The 24,023-nt window shown below is 45.0% G+C and overlaps 1 protein-coding gene across 1 annotated transcript in view; it reads right to left on the reverse strand.

Annotated features, from left to right (window-relative positions):
- Positions 1 to 13,438: 13,438 nt before the first annotated feature.
- Rybp (RING1 and YY1 binding protein) overlaps positions 13,439 to 24,023 on the reverse strand; it is a 51,673-nt gene continuing 41,088 nt past the window's right edge. The window contains exons 3-5 of the mRNA XM_021643616.2: positions 17,832 to 18,008; positions 17,632 to 17,730; positions 13,439 to 17,330 (exon numbers count right to left, since the gene is read on the reverse strand). Of these exons, the coding sequence (XP_021499291.1) occupies positions 17,078 to 17,330; positions 17,632 to 17,730; positions 17,832 to 18,008 (529 nt within the window). The 3' untranslated portion in view covers positions 13,439 to 17,077. The remainder of the gene's footprint in view (positions 17,331 to 17,631; positions 17,731 to 17,831; positions 18,009 to 24,023) is intronic.

The following is a 24,023-nucleotide window of genomic DNA, read 5'->3' on the forward strand; positions in this document are numbered from 1 at the left end:
TGGGGAGAGGGGAGGTGCTGACTCCAGGAAGACGAAGGGTGACCGTGTCCAAGGCAGTGTGTTGTCTGGGAGACCAAACATGGAAGGAGGTTAAGGGAAGGGCCTTTTACCCTGAACCACCAACAAGGCCCAGGTGTTATGAATTCACCACAGGTCAGCTGTCATCATTTCCAGGAGCCCCTGCCCTAGGCTCTGTTGGTGAGCTCTTCAGCTCAACCCCCTTCATCTCCCCATTTGGGTACCACGGAGCAGATGCTTGTCACCATATCCACGTGGAAGAGGAAGTACAGGGCTCCAGGACTCTACTTAAAGTGCCCTGAGTTCCCTCAGACACAGAAGGAGACACGGTGAGGTTCTCTGTCTCAGTCCAACAGAAGGAAGGCAGTCCCCATCTCTGAGGGATGGGCAGGCTGTTCCCTGGGGCTTAGCAGTTCAGGCTTGCTCTTGCTATGCTGACTGGACTTTGGCCAGGGTTTGGAGAAGGAGAACTGGAGAGTACCAGCCTTGGACACAGGAAGGGAGTGACAGGGCTCCTCCCTGCCTTCCCTGTCATCTTGTGGAGAACCTCCAGGAAGAGTCAAATGCAGAGTGGCCCCCAAGGCCAGCCTTCACAGGGGGGAGTCCTGACTGAAGAGTGGAGGAGGCCGGGCAGCTGCTGAGGCTGGGAACAGGACTTTCTCTGCCTGGAGGAAGCCAGCCAAGAAGTAAGGCATGTGTGCATGTCTGTGTGAGTGTAGTGTGCTTGTGTGAGTGTCTGTGTATGTTGTATATGCACAGAGCATGTGCGTGGCGTGTGACAATTTGGAGGTATGGAGGTGTGAGTGTGTAGGGGAGGGTGGCCCTGTGGGAGGGCAGGCAAGGGCTGAGAAAGGAGGGACTGAGAGGAGCGAGTGGAGGTACAGGAAGGGGTGTGTGTGTGTAGGGGGGACAGCGGGAGAAAGGGAGAGGAAAGCTCCGGTCTACAAGGCCATTGGAGTCCTCCCAGAACATCTGGGTGGTCTGATAGAAAACTGCCCAAGTTTCCCCCGCCCCTGCCTGTGGGCACCTGCCTGTGTGGCCCTCTGCCTGACAGACGCCAGTGTGCTTGTCCTGGCCTCCCTGTCCCTATGAAGCAGAGACAGGGGGCTGCATTGGGGACCACCAAGCCCTTGACATGTCGAAGGTTGCGGTAAGCCGTGTTTTCGGTTTTCTGTTTCTGCCAGAGGTTTGCTCCTGCTTCATTTGAACACTGCAAGGACTCCGTGTTTCCCAGGGAGATGACAGATGGACTGACGGTCAATGGTCAATATTGCGGTGACTGACAGGCTGAGAGTAGGACTAACCAGACCACTGATAGGGGTAGCTTGTTGAAATGAATGAACCCTCCAGCTTTACTTAATGATTAATGCTTTTCCCAGATGCTGGTGCTGGAGTAGCTGAACATGTTCCTGTCAGCCTGACACCCTCTGACAGAGACACAGGGTTACCCTAGGGGTTGCATAAGTTGCTTTTCAGGAACTTTGAGGCAGCTTAAGCTGGTTGAAACTTGGGAGCCTTCCCTTGGGCCTGTGCCAGTGGCCGATGAACCTTTGGAATCTAAGGGCCAGAAGTCCACTCTCCAGCATGTGAATGCCTCTGTTTCTGAACACACATCCTGTGAAGATGTGAAGAGACAGCCTGAGTCCTTCCCCACATCTCAGACCTTCCCGCTTCTTTGTTCTGCAAATCCAGGGAGACAGTTTGAGCCTTCTGCTCAGTTTCCTTACACTAGACAGCCTCAAGAGTGGATTACTTCAGTGGGCAAGGTGGCTCATAGGGTAAAGGTGTCTATACACAGGCAATAAACAATTTGAAAACAAACCTCAAAAAAAAAAAAAAAAAAAAAACAAAACAGTTCAGCTTCACACCAGCCTCAAAAATGAATAAATTGGGCCAGCAAGATGGCTGAGCAGTTTAAGGAGTTGTCAGCCACCAAGGCTGACAATTCAATTTGTCCTGTGACCTCCACATGTATGTTAGGGCACTCATGCACACACACACACACACACACAATAAAAACATAAAAAGAAATTTAAGGGTAAATTATTTCTCATTCAAGTGGTTAGCACACTGTGTAGCAAGCAAAAAAGGCCTATGACAGTGACACTGTGACGATCATGGCCAGCTGCAGCTGAACTAATGGAGTGAGCCTGGCCAACCAAAGGATGAGTGAATCAGGAGGCTGACTAGGTGTGTACTCTGTGTCTACATGACCGTCTGGATGGCTGGTTGATGACAGTGGGTCAGTTGGTTTGATTGCCTGAAAAACTCACACTGACTAAATAGCCAGGCAATTGGTTGTCTGACTGATGGATGACTGACAGACTGAATGTGAGCTCCTAAGAATGCTCAGTAAGGAATTTGATTGATGGCTTGATGGCTGTGACTGACAGGCTAGCTGGCTGTGTGTGTGTGGGGGGGGGGTGTGTGGGGGGGTGGAAGTGTATGTGTGTGGCTTTCCCTTTCACGCTAATTGTATCACTGCGTGTCTTCCTGCCTGCCTGCCTTGATGGCATGTCTGATCCTGGGAGAGTTACACACCAAGCCACAGGCTGGGGCTGCCTCTGATGATGTGACTGACTGTTCAGCAGACAGGAAGTGACTGTGCCCATCTGACAGGCCTGACCACTTGCCTGAATTACTGGAAAGTGATCACGTGGCTGTCCTGCCTAGTCTCTCTGACCGGTACCTCACGGTGGGAACGGTTGTGCTGATTGGATGGTGGTGACAGGGAAACTGAGTCCAGCTGTGAAATACTATCCTTAGGGACCAACTGGCTTGACTACTTAGCTGACTGGGTCTAAGTAGCTGTCTGGGTGACTGATGCCTACTGGCCGGCAGATTCAGATGACCGGACCTGCTGACTATAGTCCTGACTCACAGTGTTAGCTGTGGTGTCAGGCTGTAATAGACAGTGTCTGGCAGATTGATATTGGCTGGACTTCTGACTGATCGGAGACAAGAGTAGCCATGACTGAGTGTCCCTGACAATGTGGCCAAGTCTGGCTGTCATGCAGCAGCCAAGTGCTTGCCTGGCAGAGTATGCTAATGGGCAGACTGGTTGATGTTGGCCAGGCAACTGGCTAGCTGGTTGTGACTCATAGGCCGTGCCTTGCTGTGTGGGCCTGGCTGCGTGTCAGAGTCCAACTGTGAGACAATGGCAGGCTGACTGACTTTCCTGGCCGGCTGCTTCCAGGTTGGCATGTAAACACAGCCCCTACCCTTCCCAGAACCATTAGAGAACTGAGTGGGAGCTGGCCCAGTCTGAGGGGACAGAGCGGCTTCTGTGGAAGGAAGAGGGAGGCAGGAGCTGCTAGAGGGAGAACAGGAACAGGCCCAGCCCTGGAAAGTTCTCTACATCATCCTTGCAGAGGCCGGGTCACTGGCACACGCTCTCTTAGCTATGTTTCTGGCTCGGGTCTTCACAAGGCCTCTGTTTGGAGGCAATGTGGGGAGGGGATGTAGGAGAGCCTATAAAAACACTGAGCCAGTAACTCACCGACAAGACTCCAATTATAGGGGATACGGGTGTTGGGGTGGGAGTAGTCGCAGGCCCTCCAACTGCCATTTACGGGGCTTGGATCAGGGCCAAACACTGCCCTAGAAAATTCAGGCCTTGTAATGCAGGGCTGGGGAAACTTAAGGGAGATGCAATGTGTCGGACAGTCACACCTCTGTTACCCATGCCATTTTATAGCTGAGGAAACAGGCTCACTGCCCGGGAAGGCCCAGGGCATTGTCTCAAACCCAGGTCATCTGGGGCTGGGCTGACCCTTCAGGTCCCTGACAAGTGCCAGCTTTAGCCCTCTCCTCATCCATGCAAAGGCACTAAAAATGGGCCTCCAGAGCAGTCACACACCTCAAGCAAGTCACCCCACTTCCCGACCTCAGTCTCATCATTCTTTTTTGTTTGTTTTTTTGCTTGGCTTTTCAAGACAGGGTTTCTCTGTGTAGCCTCGGCTGTCCTGAACTTGCTTTGTAGACCAGGCTGGTTTTGAACTCATGAAGATCTGCCTGCCTCTTGCCTCGGGATTAAAGAAGTGCACTAGCACGCCCAGTTCAGTCCTATCATCCTTGAAAGGGTTAATTTTAGGATGCTATTGGCAGAACTCAGAGTAAGTGCACAGGGGCCTCTCCCTTACTGAATATGTTTCCTCTCCCACAAAAAGAATGTCAGTCATGGCACTTCTTCCGTGAGCCTGTGTTGAGTGGAAACCTTACTCCAGGTGCATTATTTTTCATCTTTGCTGTGACAGAATACGTACTAACAGCAAGTGAGGAAGCGTTTATTTTGGCTCCTGGTTCTGAAGATTGAGCCTGCCATGGTAGGGAAAGCATGGCCAGAGTATGGTAAAGCAGCTCCTTACTCTCTCTCCACAGTCAGGAAGCAGAAAAAGGAAAATGCTATTGGGCAGTTGATTTCTCCGGGTTCCTTTCTTATTCATTCCACAACTCCAGTCCATAGCGAGGTGCCACCAACATTCAGGGTGGGTCTTTTGTCAGTTAAACCTCCCTGAGAATGCCCAGTGGTATGTCTTCTAGGTGATTCCAAACAGAGTCATGTTGACAAAAAAAAAAAAAACCACAAAAAACAGTCATACTAGAAAAAGCTCAGTGCCTGGCCCAGGGAATTGTTAACTTTCCACAATTATTAAGGCTCATCCCAAGCCTGGTGCGGTGGCCTACACCTGTAATTTGAGCATTCTGGGAAGTAGAGTCAGGTGGCTCTCTGTGGATTTGAAGCCAGCCTGGTCTACAAAGTAAGTCCAAGACAGCCAAGACTACACAGAGAAACCCTGTCTTGACAAACAAGGAAACAAACAAGAAGACTCATCCCTCTAGAGGTCCATTAGAGTTACTGTCTCTGGGAAGCCATGATGTATCTCTCGGTGTGACCGCTGTCCTCATAAAAGGAGACATTTATAAACTGGTGCAATGCACACACCTGTAATTCCAGCACTCAGGAGAAGGAAGAGGAGGAACAGGTCAAGGTTATCCACAGCATAGTGAGTTCAAGGATTCAAAGCCACCCTGGAATCCAGAAGGCTGAAACAAGCAAACAAGACACAGAGCCAATCAAACAAAGGCACAGGTGAGTGGACATTTAGATAGAAGAAGACAGTGTGAAGTCACGGGGACAAGATGTCCATCTATGCCACAGGAGACTGGCCTAGGACAGCTCCTTCCCTGTAGCCTCTTGGGACCCAGCCCTTCTGTCAGACTTCAGCTTCCAGAAGCAGGGACAATTGATGACAGCTGTGTTTTTTAGCCACCCAGGTTTCACAGAAGTCCTGGCGAGTAAACACAGAGGAAGGCAGAGCCTCTTCAACCTCAGACAGGTCAAATGAGACTGGCCTGAGGCCTCTTTGGGCCCCAGAGGGCAGGTGGCTACTCTTACTACCTCATAGGCTCCCAGAGCTCTGTCCACCAGGGACTCTGTTCTGGTGAAGCGGAGGTCAAGCAGATCAAATGTGAATTCAATTATGGCTTGCAGAGGAGCACATGAGGTCACAGGCAAAATGACAGCAGGGACAAAGCCAGGGCTTTGCTGTGACGACTGGGCTGGGAAAGTGGTAGGGCTGCCTCCAAGGTAGCAGAGCAAGACGAGGCCTGGCCTTGTCACAGAGAGGAGAAAAGTCAAAAAGAGATGGGCAGCCGGCCTCTGTAATCCCAGCAATCAGGGAGGCAGAGACAGGCGGATCTACAAGTAAGAGTCCAGGACAGGCAAGGCTACACAGAAAAACTCTGTCTCCGAGGATAGAGGGGCTATGGGGGAGTGGGATGGGCCTTGAGAGGAGATATGGTGACTCGCCCAGCTTGTAACAACAGCACTAGGAATGCTGAGGCAGGAGCATCACACTAGTTCTCAGAGAGCTGAGGCCACAGAGTGAGAGTCTGAGTGAAACCTGGGCTACAGAGTGAGTGTGAAGCCAGCCTGAGCTCCATAGTGATAAGACAGCCTGAGATGCACTGTTTTAGGCTGGCTGAGAATACAGGCTGAGTCTCAGTCCAGCTTGGGCTACACAATGAGACCCAGCAGGGTATTGTACGTGGCTGTTCCCACATACCAGACCACATGTGGCAACCACAGCTCTGTACAGCACATGGGAACTGAGACGACCGTGAATCTGTTCGCTATTAAAATTGGTCTAGTTTTCCCCTCCATTTAGCTGAGAAAGCTCACGTTACACAGAAAGGTTAATTACCCCCAACTTCCAAAGGTCCCCTGTTGCAAGCTTCGGATTCATTTTTTGCAGGAGGATCCCGTGAATTCCACATTTAAGGGCGTAGGCTTAGTGAAATTGCTCTCTGGTTCTGACAGACCCCAGATGTAGGCGCCTCCCAGAGGGGTCATGCAACTGAGACTACCCAGACAGCACTTCAAGCATGTATAGCATGGGCTTGGTGTTCCTCAGTGTGCGTGCGTGCGTGCGTGCGTGCGTGCGTGTGTGTGTGTGTGTGTGTGTGTGTGTGTGTATACACTGCATACTGGAGAGAAGACAGCTTCTGCTGCTTTCCTCAGGAGCTGTCCACATTTTTTTTTTTCTCTTTGACAAAGTCTCACTGTCCTGTTGCTCAGCAGCTCACCAAGTAGGCTAGGCTGGCCGGCCAGCAATACTGACCCCCCCTCCCCACCCCCTCAAGCAATCCTCCTGTCTCTTCCTCCCCAGCACTGGGATTACAAATGTGTGATACCATGCCCAGCACTTTGATTTATCTTTCTGCGTTTCGTTCCCACTGTGTTCACTGCAAATGCGTGGGTTTTTGCACACTGTTCTAACGTGCAGCCTCCCTAAACTTGGTGCCATGTTTGTTTGCATGACACGGTTGGGTTTATTTGTTTTGGGAATGCTTTGGACTTTGGATGTAAAAGATGAAGTCATGCTTAAGGACAGACAATGTTACTTCTTCCCCCCCCCCCCCCGCTCTGGATGCCGTTTATTGCATTTTCTTACCTGATTTCCTGGTGAGAATCCTAACTGAGATGAAGAGAATTGGTGAGAACAGGCCTCCTGATGCGCTGATCCTGAGTCTTTGATGCCAGGGTGATGCTGTCTGTGGGTCTTACACAGATGTTCTTTGTCAGGTTTTGAAAGTTTCTTACCATGTGTAGCCTATTGCACTATCATCAGGAAAGTGAGTATTAGTTAAAAACAAACAGATAAACAAACAAACAAAACCAAAAACAGATCTTAATACTTTCAGGTAAAGATGGATTTTCCTTTGTTTCATGCCTAGTGCTTGTGGAAGCCTTGGGCATCAGATCCCCTGGAACTGGAGTTACAGATGGTTGTGAGCTGCCACATGGATGCTGGGAATTGAGCCCTGGTCCTCTGGAAGAACAGCCAGGGTCTTAAGTATGAAGCCCTCTCTCCAGACCCTGTTTATTTTTAAAGCAAAGCAAAAAACAAAACAACAAAATAAAACCACAGATCAGGGGGAAAAGGAAATGAAACACCGAGAAAATAGTTGAAGCTGGAAAATAGATGGTGTGGGTCACCACTGCTTTGAGGAAGCCAAATACCAAACCAAGTTGCAAAAAAATTAAGAACCAACCAAATTCCCCATAAGGCCAGCAATTTGTGGATCTGTAGATCTTGCAATTCTAGAGGGGGAGGAGAAGGTTGGAGAGAATGTTCGGATCTGATTCTTGGGCTTAGACCCCCACAGCCCACTGGCAAACAGAGCAGGTTTGAAAGTTCACTGATGCTACCTAGAGAACGATGTGCCAAAGTAAGATGCATCTGTGGAGAGGCAGGGTCTCCAGCACATTCTGGTGCCTGCACAGCATACTCTGAGGCACAGCTTGCTGGTCCAAGAGAGCTCAGGGAGGCCCTTCTCTAAGCCTGCCCTACTTACCTAATGATTAGCTACTTTTCTCATGACTATGATAAAACAGCAGCAACAACCCGAGGAAGGGAAGACTCATGCTCACGGTTTGGGGGAAGTCCATCCTGGAAGGAGTTTAAGCTGGCCACATGTGTCTGCAGCCAGGGGGCCAGAATCAGAGGGATGCCTTTCTCCTTTGTGTTCATCCAGACACAGGATGGTCCCACCCACATCAGAAGCTCCCTTACAGACAAGCCCAGTGTGGTTTTTCCATGGTGATTCGGAATCTTAACACATTGACAATCAAGATTATCATACCTATGGACAGTCTCTAAAATAGGCCTGGATTGTCAAAAGCCCCTTGCCTGAGAATCTTATCCAGCAGGTTAAAGGAAGTAATCATACCACCGGGGAAGTCCGAAGGTTGACACCACAGACTTTGCTTTGGGCTGCCACTACACCCATGGGTCCTGCTTTGTTTTGTAGAGGTTTCACATAGCCCAGACTAGCCTAGAATTCAGTCTATAGTTGACGCTGGCCTTGACATCCTGATCCTCCTTGCCTCCACTTCCCAAGTGCTGGGATTACAGGCATACGCCACCACTCCTAGTTCTGAGGGACAATCTGTATGACTAGACAGACTCTATCCACACAACGAGCACCCCTGCTCACTGTGTTTCTCCCCTCATCTTCCCATAGCAAGCCTGTTCCTTATAGCTACATAAAAATCAGTCATGAGGTCCCTCTTGGAATGTGTTTGCTGTCATACTCCCATACATAAGCAAGGTGTTAAAATGGATTTTCTTCTTTAGTCTGGCTACTGAATTTGTTTTATGAACTCAATCATCAAGAGGGCAAGGGATGATTTTCTTTAGTAATTATTTTTTTTAAATTGATTTTCAAGACAGGGTTTCTCGTTGTAGCCTTGTCTGTCCTAAAGCTTGGCGCTGTAGACCAGGCTGGTTTTGAACTCATGAAGATCTGCCTTTTTTTACCTTCCAAGATCTAGGATTAAAGGCATGAACCACCACAGCCTAGTCAGGATTAGCTAATATTTCTCCCTCTACGCAGTGGCAGGTACAAAAGCGGCAACCATTCTTGAACCTCCTAACAGAAGCACTTGGAGAGATAAACAAAAACAGGGTCCTTCTGAGACCTCGGATTTTGATGCTGAAATACACAATGAATTTGCATGTCACCCCAACTCCACTATTTTGCTAACATTCCCACCTTCCCCTGGGGTAAGGCAAGCCCCACAGAGTCACCTGGCTTGGACAGCATTCGTGGTGGTGGGATTCCCTAAGACTAACATTTTTTCCCTTCTGAAGCAGTCTTCAGAAGTCAGGTCTCAAGTAGTAGAGGATTTTCACAGGCACTGAGGTGGACAGTAGTGGCCTGGGGCCAGCATCTCTCACACCTGCTGTCAGGAAGGCTTGTGGAGTGGGGAAGGACTCACTTAAGCTGCAGTGTGACCAAAAAGAGAGTGTCCAGAGGGCCTTGTTGACAGCTCAAGAGAGCAGACAACCAGCATATTCTGAACATCTGCCAGGAGGCAAGAATTCATCAGGTCATAAAGCCTCGCAAATATCTGACCACCCCACAAAGCAAAGATCACAGAGGTATAGTGCTGGACAAGTTTGCCTTGGCTCTGTTCACTAAAGCCTTCCCCAGCATCATATAATTTATTACAATTTATTCAATTTGTATCCCAGCTGTGGCCCCCTCATCTCCTCCCAATCCCACTCTCCTGCCCTTTTCTCCCCCTATGCCCCTCCTCTAGTATCTTTCTATCTGACCTTAGCCTATCAGGTCTCATCAGGATTGGTTGCACTGTCTTCCTCTGTGGCCTGGCAAGGCTGCACCCCGTAGGGGGAGGTGATCAGAGAGCCTGTCTCTGAGTTCATGCCAGAGAAAGCCCCTGCTTTCCTTACTAGGAACCCCACTTGAAGGCTACATCTGAGCCAGGGTTTTACCAGAAGCAGAAAGACACACATGGTATACACTCACTCATAAATGGATATTAGCCATGTAATATAGGATAAACCTATTAAAATCTATACTCCTAAAGAAGCTAAACAAGGAAGACCCTGGAAGATGCTCAATCCTCATTCAGAAGGGCAAATGCGATAGACATCAGAAGAAGAAGACAGAGAATAGGATAGGAGCCTACCACAGATGGCCTCTGAAAGACTCTACTGATCGAGGTAAGGAAGCAGAGGCTGAGACTCAGAGCCAAACTTTGGGCAGAGTGCAGGGAATCTTAATGAAAGAAGGGGGAGACAGAAAGACCTGGAGGGGACCTAAAAGGAGACCAACAGAGCCAAAAAAAAAAAATCTAGGCCCTGAAGAGAATGATACCCCAACCAAGGACAATGCATGAAGAGCACCTAGGTGGTAGTTTGATTGTTTTAAAACTAGCAGGTTGAAGAAATGGGAATGGATTTCTCTCTGCAGGACTTCTCAGACAATTGGATACTCTGGCAGTTACTGTTCTAATAAAAATCTTACTGGTGGGCAGGGAGGTGGCTTGGTTGGTACAGTGCTTGCCTAGCATTCATGAAACCCTGGGCTCAATCCTCAGCAACTCCTGTGGGTTAAACGTCCATGGCTCTATGATGGCAGGTACTTAGATTGCTAATTCCCCTTCAGAACTATGAAGAGGAAAAGAAGGTAAGAAAATGGGAGTTCTATTCATTCCCAAGAATGACATGATGTCATCTTCAGGAAAATGGATGGAACTGGATGGAATGTTAAGCAATATAAACTGGACCCAGAAAGAAACATTGCATGTTCTCTCACATGAAATGTGTTAAATTTGTGAATGTAACACACACACACACACACACACACACACACACACACACACACGAAAACAGAAGAGGGACCATTTGGGAAGAAGTTTAGTACAGGAGCTCTTAAACAAAAATACAACCTGCTATCACCCAGCGACCAGGAGACATGGAGGTTGAGGCAGACAGAAGATGGAAAGGAATACTATAAAATGATGTCCTTTAGACATGGCATGGCTGTGGCAATCACTAGAACACAGCAGCTGTGACCACCAGCACAGGCCAAGGGGTTGGGCAGAAGGGGTCAGCAGGAATGGGAAGGGATAAAAGTGGTATAAGAAACTTCCAAAAACTTAAAAACTAATTTTTTAAAAGTCTCAAGGGGCTGGAGAGATGGCTCAATAGTTAAGAGTGCTGTCTGCTCTTCCAAAGGACCTGGGTTCAATTCCCAGCACCCATCTGGCAGCTCACAACTGTCAGTAACGCCAATTTCAAGGGATCTGATACCTTCACACTAAATACACATAAAATTAAAAAAAAAAAATTAAAAAAGAAAGTCCCAAAAAAGGTCATTATAAAACCTGTTGCTTTGTTCAACAGCTATATACTAGTAAAACCAGGAACACTGACAAACAAAATATTAATAGAACAATGAACATCATTGAAAGGTCACACTTTTAATGGAAAGCCACACTGGGTATAACACTGTTGCCACAGAAATACAGAGCAGCTGTCGAAGCCACCCCTGGATCTCACTTATTTATTCGTGGCCTTTAACCAACTGGTCCTGCCTCTGGGCCAGGAAAAATAGTACCAGCTAAAAAGCACAATAAACCAATCATAAAACAAACTCTTGTATCAGTGAAGTAAGTGAACATGAGAATGAAATTCAGGAAAAGAAAATCCCGTTACTAGAAATGTTTTAATGTCACTTTGCAGGGCATCAGCTACTGACCTGGCAAGAGACCAAGGCCAGACTGCACCTTCTGTCTTAGCAAGGACAATATGCCTGGGAGGCTGACTTGCCCAAGATCATTCAGTCCTTGGAGGTGAGTCTCTCTTCGCCCCATCTACTCCACAGGAGCATCCTTAACTTTCAGGAGTGACATCCAGTCAGTATCAGATCTGGTTTATGATTTATGGCTGAGTCTGACAGAACAGGGGCCATGTAGCCTGCATAGGTCCTGATCAGGACTAAATGATGCACTCAGGACTGCAAGGCCTTCGGGTCAGGAGTCTGGGGCTGCTCTTCAGATGCAGAGCTCAATCCTGGCAGTACTAGGACTCTTCCAGTCTATGTTCTACAGGGAGCTGGGTTCTTTGAAGAGTGAGGTTCTGGGTTCTTTGAAGAGTGAGGATTCTGGGAGTCTTGAATCCTCCAAGTCTCTTGGCTGGTCTCCTTGGATGTCTAGCTTCAGTTGACTCAAATGTTGATTCAGAGGTTTTGAGTGAGTTCTGTCCAGGGCAGGAATCAAAAATGGATTCTACATCAGGGGAACATGGGTTTACCAGTATCTGTGTTGGGAAATCTGATTATGGATTCAGCTTTGAAAAGAAAAAGTGATTGTCTAGTTATGTCACCAATGAGCACATGGTGAGAAGCTCCAGCAGCCTATGTGCCTGCCCTGAAGGTCAAGGTCAAAGGCATCTGTAGCTGGGTCTGGTGGTGAAGGCCTCAAATCCTAGATACTCTAAGAGGCCAGAGGAGGAAGATCAAAGTTCAAAATCTGCTGGAAAACCAGCTAAAAAAATAAAACCTTAAAAAATCAAGATGCTTTCCTGTAAAACCAGATTAGGCCATGGCTTCCTTCAATGTCAAGCAAAATGGACTGGACTGAAGGTACCAGCCTGCCTCCCTCCAGGAAGGTTCTACATCTTCCCTGCTTTTATTTCCATGGTGCCAAGGTCTGGGTAAAGGGGCAACAGGCTTCTTCTGCTCTAGGAAAGAGTTGGTTGTTCAGGTATTGTTCGCCTTTTCACACCATTCCGGCCTTGTGCAAATCCCTTAGCAATCGACTCTCATAACACTGTTGACACACCTGGCAAGAAGTTCTCACGACAGCTGGTGTCCATGATGAAAATTTAGCTGAGCTGCAGCTTTGTCTTCTTAGGCCATAAGGTCAATGGTCTACTCTTCCTGCTGCCTTAGTGCTCAAACATGACACATGGGAGATTCTAGTCACCCAAGTGTTCCCATTACCACTATTAGTAGGCATGCCCACAAAGGGCCTGGAAGGCATGGGAGGAGAGAACAGACAACTGTTCTGCTCCATCGGGCAAGCATTTCTTCAAGGCAAGACTCCATTGGCACTCTTCCCTTGAGTGCCAGCTCAAGCACAGAACTGGATGAACTGTCAAGGTAGGCCACGAGCAGCAGCAGCTAAGTACCCAGCACTGCTGCTGGGGATTGCAGCCTAGACATGGTGTTCCACTCCACCTGGTCACAACAGATTTAATGAGCTCTGGCAAGAGCAGAGGTTGTCTGAGGGCTTTCAAACACTTGAACACAGTTCCAGTTCCTTCCTTTACATCACCATAGCCTATCTGAAAAGCACACAGACGTAATTACTTTCTTCCAAATTTTGATAATTATTTTGATAATTCATTGGCTCAGTTCTTTCTTGTACTATGTGATCCGCACACTAAGACAACACTCTAACTTCAGCTGTGGTAACTCAAGTACTGAAGGAAATGTGCTTTCTATCCCCCCCATTGGAAACATCTCACAAGTGGGGGGAAAAATGGTATGCTTTTCTAAGGGCTAAAAATCTATGGAACAACAAAAATCATCATCTCCAATGTAAATTTTACTATTTTATTTGTGAAAAAACTACAAGCAGAATTCATAAATAGACATTTCTATTTAAAGCAGGAAAATGATAAAGTGGCTTCTAATAACATAGTCGTGCACATGCCAATAACAGGAATATATTAACATCTTTTATTTGCTAGACAAAGAGCAGTGTCCAATATAAATTTCCCCCAAACATTTAAGACCTGTGAATTTCTGACCAGTTCACAAAACCACCGACACTTTAGCATGAAGAGAAAACAAACCTAACAGACTGTCAGCGCTAAGACGGACGGAGCAGAAACTTCCAAAGCGTTATACAAGCCATCTTTCTGGGCAAATGGAAAATAGAGCTCGTATAAGACATTAACAAAAGTTCACAAGGGAAGATTATGTTCTGACATACTTAACAAGCATTCGCTATCTGTCTCCAACAAACAAAGCTAAGGAAATAATGTAACCATCTTTACACAGTAAATTAAGGTTACAAGTCATACACAAGAACAGAACTGCTTGCGCGTTAGAAACTGTTCAGCTCCATTGTCACACTCTAAATGTTGGCTCTTAAACCATTTTCGGTAACATACAAGCAAAGGTTATTATATATTCAGCAATTAATAAATTCTCAATAATTTAAGATACGGTAGCTTAAAAATGTAGACTGAGAATGGTCTTCATAAGGCAGGCGAGACATCTTGGTGGAACTAAACTCACAGAAGCTTCTGCCAATGTTTTGAAGCATCCAGATCCAAACTGAAAGGTTTTGATTAAAATATTTTCATGGGTGTCAAGATGTCTTTTTATTCCCCCTCCCAACTGCATGACTCGGGCAGAACATGTCAGGTCAGCTCTCGTGTGCACACGAGTGTGAAAGAGCATGTACTAAACATATGGGAAACTTGCAAGCCTTAACACTGTGCTTTTTGTTTTAATCTGCTTTCTGTGCCACTGAATACCAAGTATTTCTGGTCCTCTCAATGTCTCTTTGTAAGCTACACTAGTGTTTTTACCTACTGAGTACTAGAGTAGGGCAAACTGTAAATGCAGGAAGCTAACAGGAATTCCATTTCCAGAATGCATGCCTGAGGATATCATCGTGTAGCACCTCTCACCCCAACAGAGCCCGTGACAGCTGAGCAGGGTGGCCAGGAGCATCTGATTGCTTAGACTCCACCACTGCGGTTTCTTCCTCAAGGCAAGTTCACTCCACTCATCTGAAGTGGCCCTTCCCTCCCTTCACCTCTCCTCATTCTTTTTAATTTATCATGGAGGCAAAACTGAAAAACCAAGACACTGGCAATGAATGAATTAGTAGCCTATGAGGAGCTGGTAAATCAGCCTTTTCCACTAATCTAGGGGGTCCAATCACTTTACATGAAACTCATTTTGAAAAAGTACACAGTGTTTCTGAACAAAGTGCATACCAACACTTATTGGTTCAAAGAGCAGTGCAATCCACATGAATTTGGTGGCATTAAATTTTTTTTTAAAAAGTTAATTAAAAAACTTAGCAATTCCTTACACCTCTGGAAAATAAATATGGCTGACTAATTAACCCTCCCTGAGACCCTTAATAAAAGGAATATTAAAACTTTAGAAGGAATGTCTTTGCAATACCCCACTAATATTAAAATGTGGATTTAAAATTCATAGTCAAATCACTATGTATTATATATTCTGATGCTTACAGAAAGCACCTGATTTCCTTTGGTTCATTAATAAATACTTTAAAAAGGTATTTAAAAAGGTAAGTACAGCTTGCATCCCAGACACAAGCACTGTTTTAAAAAGAAGGGAGCATTGTCCATGCGTCTGAGAACAGGAGCCCATTGATAAATAGCACTGCCTTTGCGGACAGAACTACGGCGCATCAAATGACTGGTTTTAATGTAAATGTGAATGGAACCGTTCCTGTTGGCTACTCAATTCAAGCTGTTCATATTCTTAACTTGTTGCCTCCACAGATAGAAATTACTTCTATTAAGCAAATCCGGTTCTTAACACCAAGATGTGGTTTTCTTACACGCTCTCCCGTGAGTCCTCTGAGTGTGATAAAATAAAGGAAGGTTAACACCACGTTCTCATGCTTAAAGTGACTTAAGTACTACAAACTCAGTGGATATGAAGGTAAATTCAGATAGGAGAGATATCCTGAATCTAAGAGCAAAGCAGACCCACCCAAAATTGGGATGAGATGGGATGATAAGTTTTTTTTTATCAGTGGTCTTCAATTATCCCTCAGCCCCCCCCCAAATGGTAAAAACTGAAACGAAACTGAGAGTTTAGTCAAGCTTTCTCTGTTGAGAAGATAAAGACTACCTGGTCACTCTCCTGGGAAGTGAGCTTTCCCTATAGCTCGCACAAGTACCCACCCCTCAGGCCTTTTCCACACAAGGAGCTGAGAAATGACTACAGAGACCTCAGGGTCTCTGTGTCAGGTCAGGAAGTGTGGTTGATAACCCTTGTTTAATAAAGGAAACCATAATAGGTTTTAAGAAAAAAAAAAAAAATCTAACAACTGCATTGGTAGGGTGAGGATTTGGAGAGTGGGGGTGGGAAAGGGGCAAACAGACCATGATCACAAAATCCACCACTGCAGTGTCACAGGGGAAGTAGACACAGGACTGCTTCCCTAGATGGTGTGGATTAAAAATGCACTACCGTAACCCTAGAACTAAGAGACGGCTGTTAGCTATACCTCAGGCACGAGCAGAGGTCTGGAAAAAGGCCGGAATTCGAGATACAGAACACCATATTTTCATGAGTGCTTAATAAAAACAGCAATGTTAACATGTAACCATAATTTACACAAATACTTGGCATTCTGGAGCTAGTTTTGTTACTTCCGAATGGTCAAAGCCCTCCAACTGAACCACTTGTGATTTGTCAATTATTCCATCGCAAATGCAGGCTATCTGGAGCAGTCTTTAAATTTGAGATCACATTGTTTAAAAAATATATTTTTTTTATACCATCCAGTACTCTTAAAAGACAGATGAGAGAGTCAGGTTCCCACGTAGGTTGGAACACACTTCATGTAAGACTGGTTTTAATTATATTTCAGCACTGTCATAGAAGGGACTGTCCCAGATCTGTGTCAACTGTTCAATGTTGCATTCACTCACAGTGTATCAAGCACCAGCGTTGCCATGGATTGGTTTCAAATAACCCTTTATATATAATTTTATATTTATATATATAGTTATATCAAAACTGATAGTACAGAGTATAGCTGGAAGAAAGAACTAAATTTAAGAGGATATGCTGACAGGATGGAGTCTGTGAACACAATAAATAAAAGTTCCCTCCCCCCTCCCAACAAAACAGAAACAGAAAACCAGTTGTAATGTACATGGAAAATTGTGCACAGCAGATTTTTTTTATATAAAAAGTAGATTCAGGAGCACATCCAATTATAAATGATTGTTAGGAAAATCATATAAAACAATGGAATACATAAAAGTGTCAAGAGTAACTGTCAGGGTACGAAATTCCTTGGTAGCCAGATGCCCACGGCAAGCAGAACCTTTCCTGGTAGCATCACTACAAGGTCGTCCACAGAAGACTCTCCAGGGCGCAAGCAGCATGGGCAGGTGGAGGGTTTGAATCTCATACCCTGATTCATAGTTTCACAATTCCATGTGCAATTTCAGAAAGATTCATCATTTACTGCTGACATGTCGCCCTTTGGCGTGGAGGAGCGGGAGGAGCCTTTGTCTGTGCTCTCTGACCCCGAGCTGCTCTGGTTCTGCTGTTCTGACCCTGCACTGGAGGTCACTGTGGAGGAGGATGTAGAGGAGGAGCGAGTCTTTTCCTTAAAGTCTGTGATAATGACGGTGACGTTGCCCACAGTTACTGCCAACTGCTGTGCGGTGCTCCTGTCCACATTCTTCAGCCGGGGCCTGAAACATGCCAAGGGAGCCACTTAAGTGACAGCATCCACACAAGCCCACAGTCCTGTGCCCACAGTCCTAAGCTGCCCATCAGCTGTACTGACCACTTTGCAATAAAAGAAATGAGCATTGGCCAGAATAACTTTTGACTGTGGATGATAAACCACTTCACTAAAAGGTCAGTAGCCTTACCTCTAGCGCCTCCTTCCCTCTTCCTCAGCCTAAAGTCTGTAAGTATGCAGAAACCCTGGGACTTTTGACTATGATTAAAATCAATATTGCTTAGTATTTCCCTCCAGTTTCATCATACCTTGAGGTGTGATTCGTTTCGCTGGTCTTTGTTGTAGCGTTAGCAGACTGTATACTGTTAGCTTCACTAGGAGGATCTTTCAGAATATCAGACTTTGGTCTAAAGGGTAAAGCAAAGAACCGGAAAAAAATAAATTATCACTTAAAAATCTCTGACCCAATTGCAAAATAATATGCTGTACGTAGTAACCAGAAACTTACTTTGTTTTCTTGTTGGTGTTCTTCTTGGTGACACTGGGGCTAATGTCCTTGTCTTTCTCAGGTTTCTCTTTATCGGGCTTTTCCACCTTCTCCTTCTTCTCCTTCTTCGGGGGAGGTGGAGTGGCATACTGTTGTGCCACCTGCTGTGCCACCAGCTGAGAATTGATGCGAGGTTTCCTACAACATTCAACACAAGACACAGCATTAGCCACTGCGAGCACTCTCATAATAATTTTGTTATGGCAACTGCCCATTATTCCATTGTTTCAATGTTGTGAGTGATACACACACACACACACTTTCAAAACACCACATGCACTTGTGGTATACATCACAGAGCCCTATAAAACCATCTTACATAGTAAGTTTAGAGGAGTGCTAAAAACCGCTTCTTTTGAGCTGTCACGATTATACTGACAGCTTTCAAATACTTCTGCTGCAGAGGACTAATCTCGTTTTATTAAATGGACACTGGTAATCCCTTGAAAAGAGAATGAAATTAGAAGTGTGACATTCACTCCTCAATCTAATTATTCCAAATAGGGCCTGCTCCCCTGCAGCTGTGATTGGCATGAACAACACATACAGGGCAATAAAAGGTAACTGTGGTTCATACAAACTCCCAAGGGGATGAAGTCACTGTGAAAAAGACCACAGACAAGTGATACATTGACTGTGCTGTAACAGTCATGTCTGCGCCAATCTCCAACTGACACAGGCTCTCTCATCACTACTGTGCATAGCTTCTTTCTAAATTGTGGCAACACTTTCACAAGGCAGGACCATTTACAGAACCAACTCGGGGCGGGGGGGGGGGGATCTAGCCAATGTTTCTACACACAGAAGACCCTCTTCTGCAGCGACATAATAGATGTCATAAGGGAGGTAGTTCCCGAGCTTTGACAAGGCAAGTGGCTCACCCAGCATGAAAACACAGGGCAAGGGGATGGCTTGTGTTCAGGCAGAGATTTTACCACTATTGACAGACAGAGGAAACTGTGCTAGTGAAGCTTGGGTGAGAGAAGGCGCCTGTTAACACTAATAGAAAAACTTCCCGACTAGACATTCAAGAAGAATCTATGGTCCAAAGCCCAAATAAGAACATTCAAATGGATTCTATGAAGCAAATGGCTACTACAACACAAACAAGCTGACCAGATAAAAAGTCCCAAGCAGAGGACCTGGAACAGCACAGGCCTTGAAAGCACTGCCTTCTCAATTTGTTCCAATATTTCCTCATGCAGCAATATTCATACTGTTAAGCAAGCATAGTTGGAGAACCCTGTGAAAAGAGGTGACGTAGAGGACAAGGAATATAGAATAAAGGGGACAGATGCTTATAATCCCAGTAAAAGACAATCGCCAAGAGAATGTGTACTTTCAGCCTCCAACAATACAGGCCTCGATCATGAAACCAGTTACCTGAAAGTACAGTTCTATGTGAAGGATTAAGTCAGTGTTGCTCAGCCTTCCTAGTGTTGCCACCTTTTAATACAGTTCCTCATGTTAGGGTGACCCCCAACCATACAATTATTTTCATTGCTATTTCACAATTGTAATTTTGCTAGTGTTATGAACCATAATGTAAAAATCCGATATACATCCCCTGTGATAAGGTTGTCTGACAACCCCAAAAGGGTCATGACCCACAGACTGAGAGCCACTAAGAATGTACTGAGTCTAAGCCCTTGCCTTCAAACACCCAAAGCTCCACCTTTAGGTGAAATGGTGCTGCCCGTTAACAACAAAGCAGTCCTACCTACATTTCCTTTCAAAGAGGTATATATAGCTGCAAAGACATAGATACAAAGATATACAGATACAAAAATATAATACAAAGACAATATAAAGACATTTCACAGACATCAAAGGAATGGAAACCATCTGTTTACAGGGATTATCAAGCAATATAAATCTGGCTTGCAACAAGCTGCCATATACTTTCACCTGCACTCAAAGTGTCAAAAGGGAATTTCAGTGCTGGGGTTGTATTGTGCTTTCCCTGCATACACAAAGCCCTGGGTTTGATCCCTAGCACTGCTGTGAAACTTAATGAATTTGACACCAGCCTGAGTTACACGAGGCTTTGGTATGCATGGAAAAGCACCTTGATTTGAGGGTTCTTTCAACTAAGCCCACTACATACAAAATGAACACAAGGCCAAGGGGAGGCACGGGCAGAACACTCCATATAGAGACCCAGAAGCCTCATTCTAGAACCCCAGGAACGTTTTTGTGGTGTCCTTTACCAGGCTAAACTTTACACCTCCATGCCAAGTAAAAAGAACAAATAATCACTGCGAGGTTGTAAGGTTGTTAAGTGTATGGTGAGGTTTCCCCACTCGGCTGAATTACAAGCTAGCCACTCCTACAGATCAGGGCTATAAAATGAAGGAACTGCAGGCTGTCAGCAATGGCAGTGGAGATAAGAGCTTGGTTGCGGGTAGGGCTGTGGGCAGAATTTGTGGAACTGGGACAGAAATGTAGTTCAGAATGGTGTCTGTTTTGCTGCAAGGCATGTGCACTAATGCCACTATACAGAAGGAGCAGCAGAGATGGACAGAAGACAGAGAAAGGAAGCTCCTGAACTCTCAAACCACCTGTGAAGGCCAGATAGTGTACTAATAGCATAGCTCCAGCTCTCTGGCTTCTCCAGGATGCATGAGTCCAGACAAGAGCAGCGCATGCAACTTCTCATTTACCACAAGTCAACAGGTAAGATGTCTTAAACACCTGTGCCAATGTTAGGCAATCGACACATTGGCAAATATGCTCTAACTCTTCAGCACAGGCAACGAGCTTCATTATGGACAGGACAAAATCCATACATACAAAGAATAAATGACGGCCCATTCATCCTTTCACAGGCACAGCACTGTGTGGGCAGGTAGTGATGTCTGTGTTATACAAGCCAAAAGCAATTAAGACAAGTTAGCAAAGCATTCGATATTAAACCATGAAAACTGACCCAGCTTCTGAGCTGGGGAGATGGCTCAGTGGCTAATAGCACTCGCTGCTCTTCCAGAGGATCTGGGTTCAATTCCCAGTACCCACAAGGTAGCTCACAACTGTCTATAATTCCAGCTCCAGGGAATCTGGTACTCTCACACAAACATATATGCTGGCAAAACACCAATGCACATAAAACAAAAATAAATAAGAAAATTGACCCAGCTTCTAAAAGCAGCCTAAATCCTCCACAGTGTCAGTTTACTACTTTCATTAGTTCAAATACTTGCTACAAACTATCCACCCCAACTCCTTACCTCATGCCCCAGCATTTCTGCTGTTAAGGAGCAACGTCTTGACTGAAGGAAAGTGAAAACCTAGAATGGTCTGTGAGAACCATTGATCCCTCTCTCCATTCCAAAAATATGTATTCGGCTAGCCTAAAGACACCAAAGCACTTATGTGTAGCTATTCTTCCTGTAAACCAAAAGGCTTATTAACAGCAGGTGAAAATGGTAGTATATCCAAACTATTTTTTTTTTTTTTTTTTTTGGAAAAAATAAAGTGCCTAGTTAATGACATACTGAAGTTGTGATCAGCTAAGGCACAAAAGCATTTCAGGGTGATTCCTATGTTTATCTCTGAGACATCATGATAACAGCAGCAGCACCCACCACACATGAATGGCCCTGGCTCTTAGGCAGCACCACTTGTTTTCTGTTGATTTAATCCTAATTCCTGACCTACTATACCTTAAATACCAAAGAACCTATTACTTATGACTTCATATTAAAACCAGCTACCTTCACACAAAGGTAATTTAAAACCTCCACCATATTTGGCTGTGGCCCTATTACCTTGGAGTATCATTAGTTTTTCTGCTTTCTCCCTTAAGGCAGAGGCAGGCAGATCTGTTTTTGGTAAAGTGTTCATGGTGACTGACCCACCTTAGTAGCCACTTAGGCCTTTCTCTGAAACCAGATGGTTTCTTCGCCCACAGCAGCCTAAACTGAAGCTCCCAGACCAGCAGAGAACAGGCTCATTTCTCACCTGCCCAACCTAATGCAGGAAGGCCTGTAGCAACATCAAATCCCACTCTGGGAACCCTACATCATCGGGTCAAACTTCTGTTCTCTTGATGAAAACACTGAAGTGGAGTGGTAAGTGGTCACCATTGAAGTTGCTTTAGCTGAGACATTTGCATTCAATATTTAATAAACACGCCTAAGTGAAGTGCAGCTTTACACTGCCACATTTAGCCTGTTTTTACAGTCAGCTGTAACATGTTAACAAACATTATACAAGAAGCTGGATGTGACCAGAATCTTTTTCTTCTAAAAGGTGGGCAAAACCACAAGGACAACTGTAGGCAAATACAGTTTCCGATGCAAATAAACTTGGTAAATCAAGAGTCTCCTTCCAAGAAACAAGACATTACAACAATCCAATCTGCTGTGCAAGTTCCTTCATAGATGTCCAAGACCCTGCTTAAAAATCTATGTAACCATTTTGAAATTATAGTTCATTTCACTAAAATAAATTCTCGTAAAACACAAAGAATCTGTAATTCTTCAAGCAAATATAAAAGCTACTAGGCAATTTAAGGTCTATTATTCAACCAACTACCTTCTGCAGGTGATTAAATTAAGAAGTGTTAAATTAGATTTATTAAGGTATCTCTCTTTTCAAACATTTCCCTCAAACCTAACCCTTAAAATTACCCCCAAACTTAAGTACAAAGAAACAACAGCTGTGAGAAGGTAATTTATGATTAAACGCTCATGCTATAATGGCTTCTAAATCACTGGTAATTAACACACTCTTACTTATACCCTCTGCTACAGTTGGATGCTTACAGAAGGGAATCTTAACTCCTGGACTTGACACTCTTGTAGCTTTGTTAAGCTCTTTGCACACTGCTTTATCCCAGGCTGCTCATTCACATAAGCCCAAACTACACTGCACTTTGTATTTTCCAGACAGTATCTTCCTCCCTCTGTTTGCTTACTTTCTATCCCTTAGCTTATGAGATACCTTCTTCAGGCTTTACACCCAAGCTCAAAGCTACTTGTTTTCTCATCTCTCTGAGCAAGTAATCTGTGGCTAGCTTTCAGGAAGCTTCAATCCACCCTGGCGTACATTAGCTGCTTAATGTTTCATACCATAATTTATTGCTTCATTTTTTTCCCTCTACTACATTATGAATGTCTCTCATAAAGTTATCAACCTTTTTGATTTTGCACTATACTCCCAAACCTGGGTTAAAACAAGTTTCCTGACAGGAGCTCAGTGCTTACTACAAGAACAGGCATATCCTCTAAAGTAGTGCAGTAAATACGAAACCAGAACAGAGCATAGCCCTGTATTATAATGCTGTTATACTTGGCTGTCTGGGTCTTAGAACAGACCTTTGTATATACAACTCATCTTCTATATTGCTACTCCCTAGCAGAAAGCATGGGACACTGTGGGTTCTCAAAAACAGTACTTTCCATGAGAAGATCTGTGTAGTATTGAACTTTCAACACATACAATGTCTTAGAATTTTTTCTGAAGCCATTAAAGAAACCAAATATGAAAAAGTTACGGGTGTGGCCCAAGTAAGCGTTAACTAAAGTTTATACTTTTCTATTAAATCACATTAGCTTGAGAAGGAAAATGAACAGAAGTGAAAGGGAAGGAAGCAAGAACTGCACACCGTTTTTGTTTTTTAAGAGAAGCAATAAGTTTCTTTACAGGAATCCCAGCAGTATCAAGTGCTTCTAATCCAGTTTTGTACTAGGTGAGGTACACAAGATCTAATCCCTCACCTTCCCACCTATCTCAAATATACAAACTATTCGAGCATATTTCCACTTTTGCTCATGACCAAGGCAGACTTGTGCAGTCTGTTCCACAGCATTGTAGTTTTTAAGAATCTAGCCCCCCCCAAAAAAAACCTTAGGAAGCTCAAGTCCATCAGGAATGTTCTTAATTCTTTGTTTCTCTGTCAAAGTAAAAGTTAAAAACAAAACAAACAAACACCCTACAGATTAAAAAAGAGCCCCCAAAGCATGGTACAATGAGTAAATCTTAAAGAAACCATACCATCAAAAGTTAAGTACTCTGGCTTCACGTGGGGTTCCTATACCACAAAGAGGATCTCCAGCTGCACAGTGATAGCTAAGCCCTTCACTTATATAAAGGGTTATTTGGATAACTGGAATGATGTTATATTGCACACATGGCTGTCATCATCTAGAC

The sequence above is a fragment of the Meriones unguiculatus genome, chromosome 5 (genome assembly GCF_030254825.1).
Source record: "Meriones unguiculatus strain TT.TT164.6M chromosome 5, Bangor_MerUng_6.1, whole genome shotgun sequence".
In the NCBI taxonomy this organism is placed as follows: Eukaryota; Metazoa; Chordata; class Mammalia; order Rodentia; family Muridae; genus Meriones; species Meriones unguiculatus.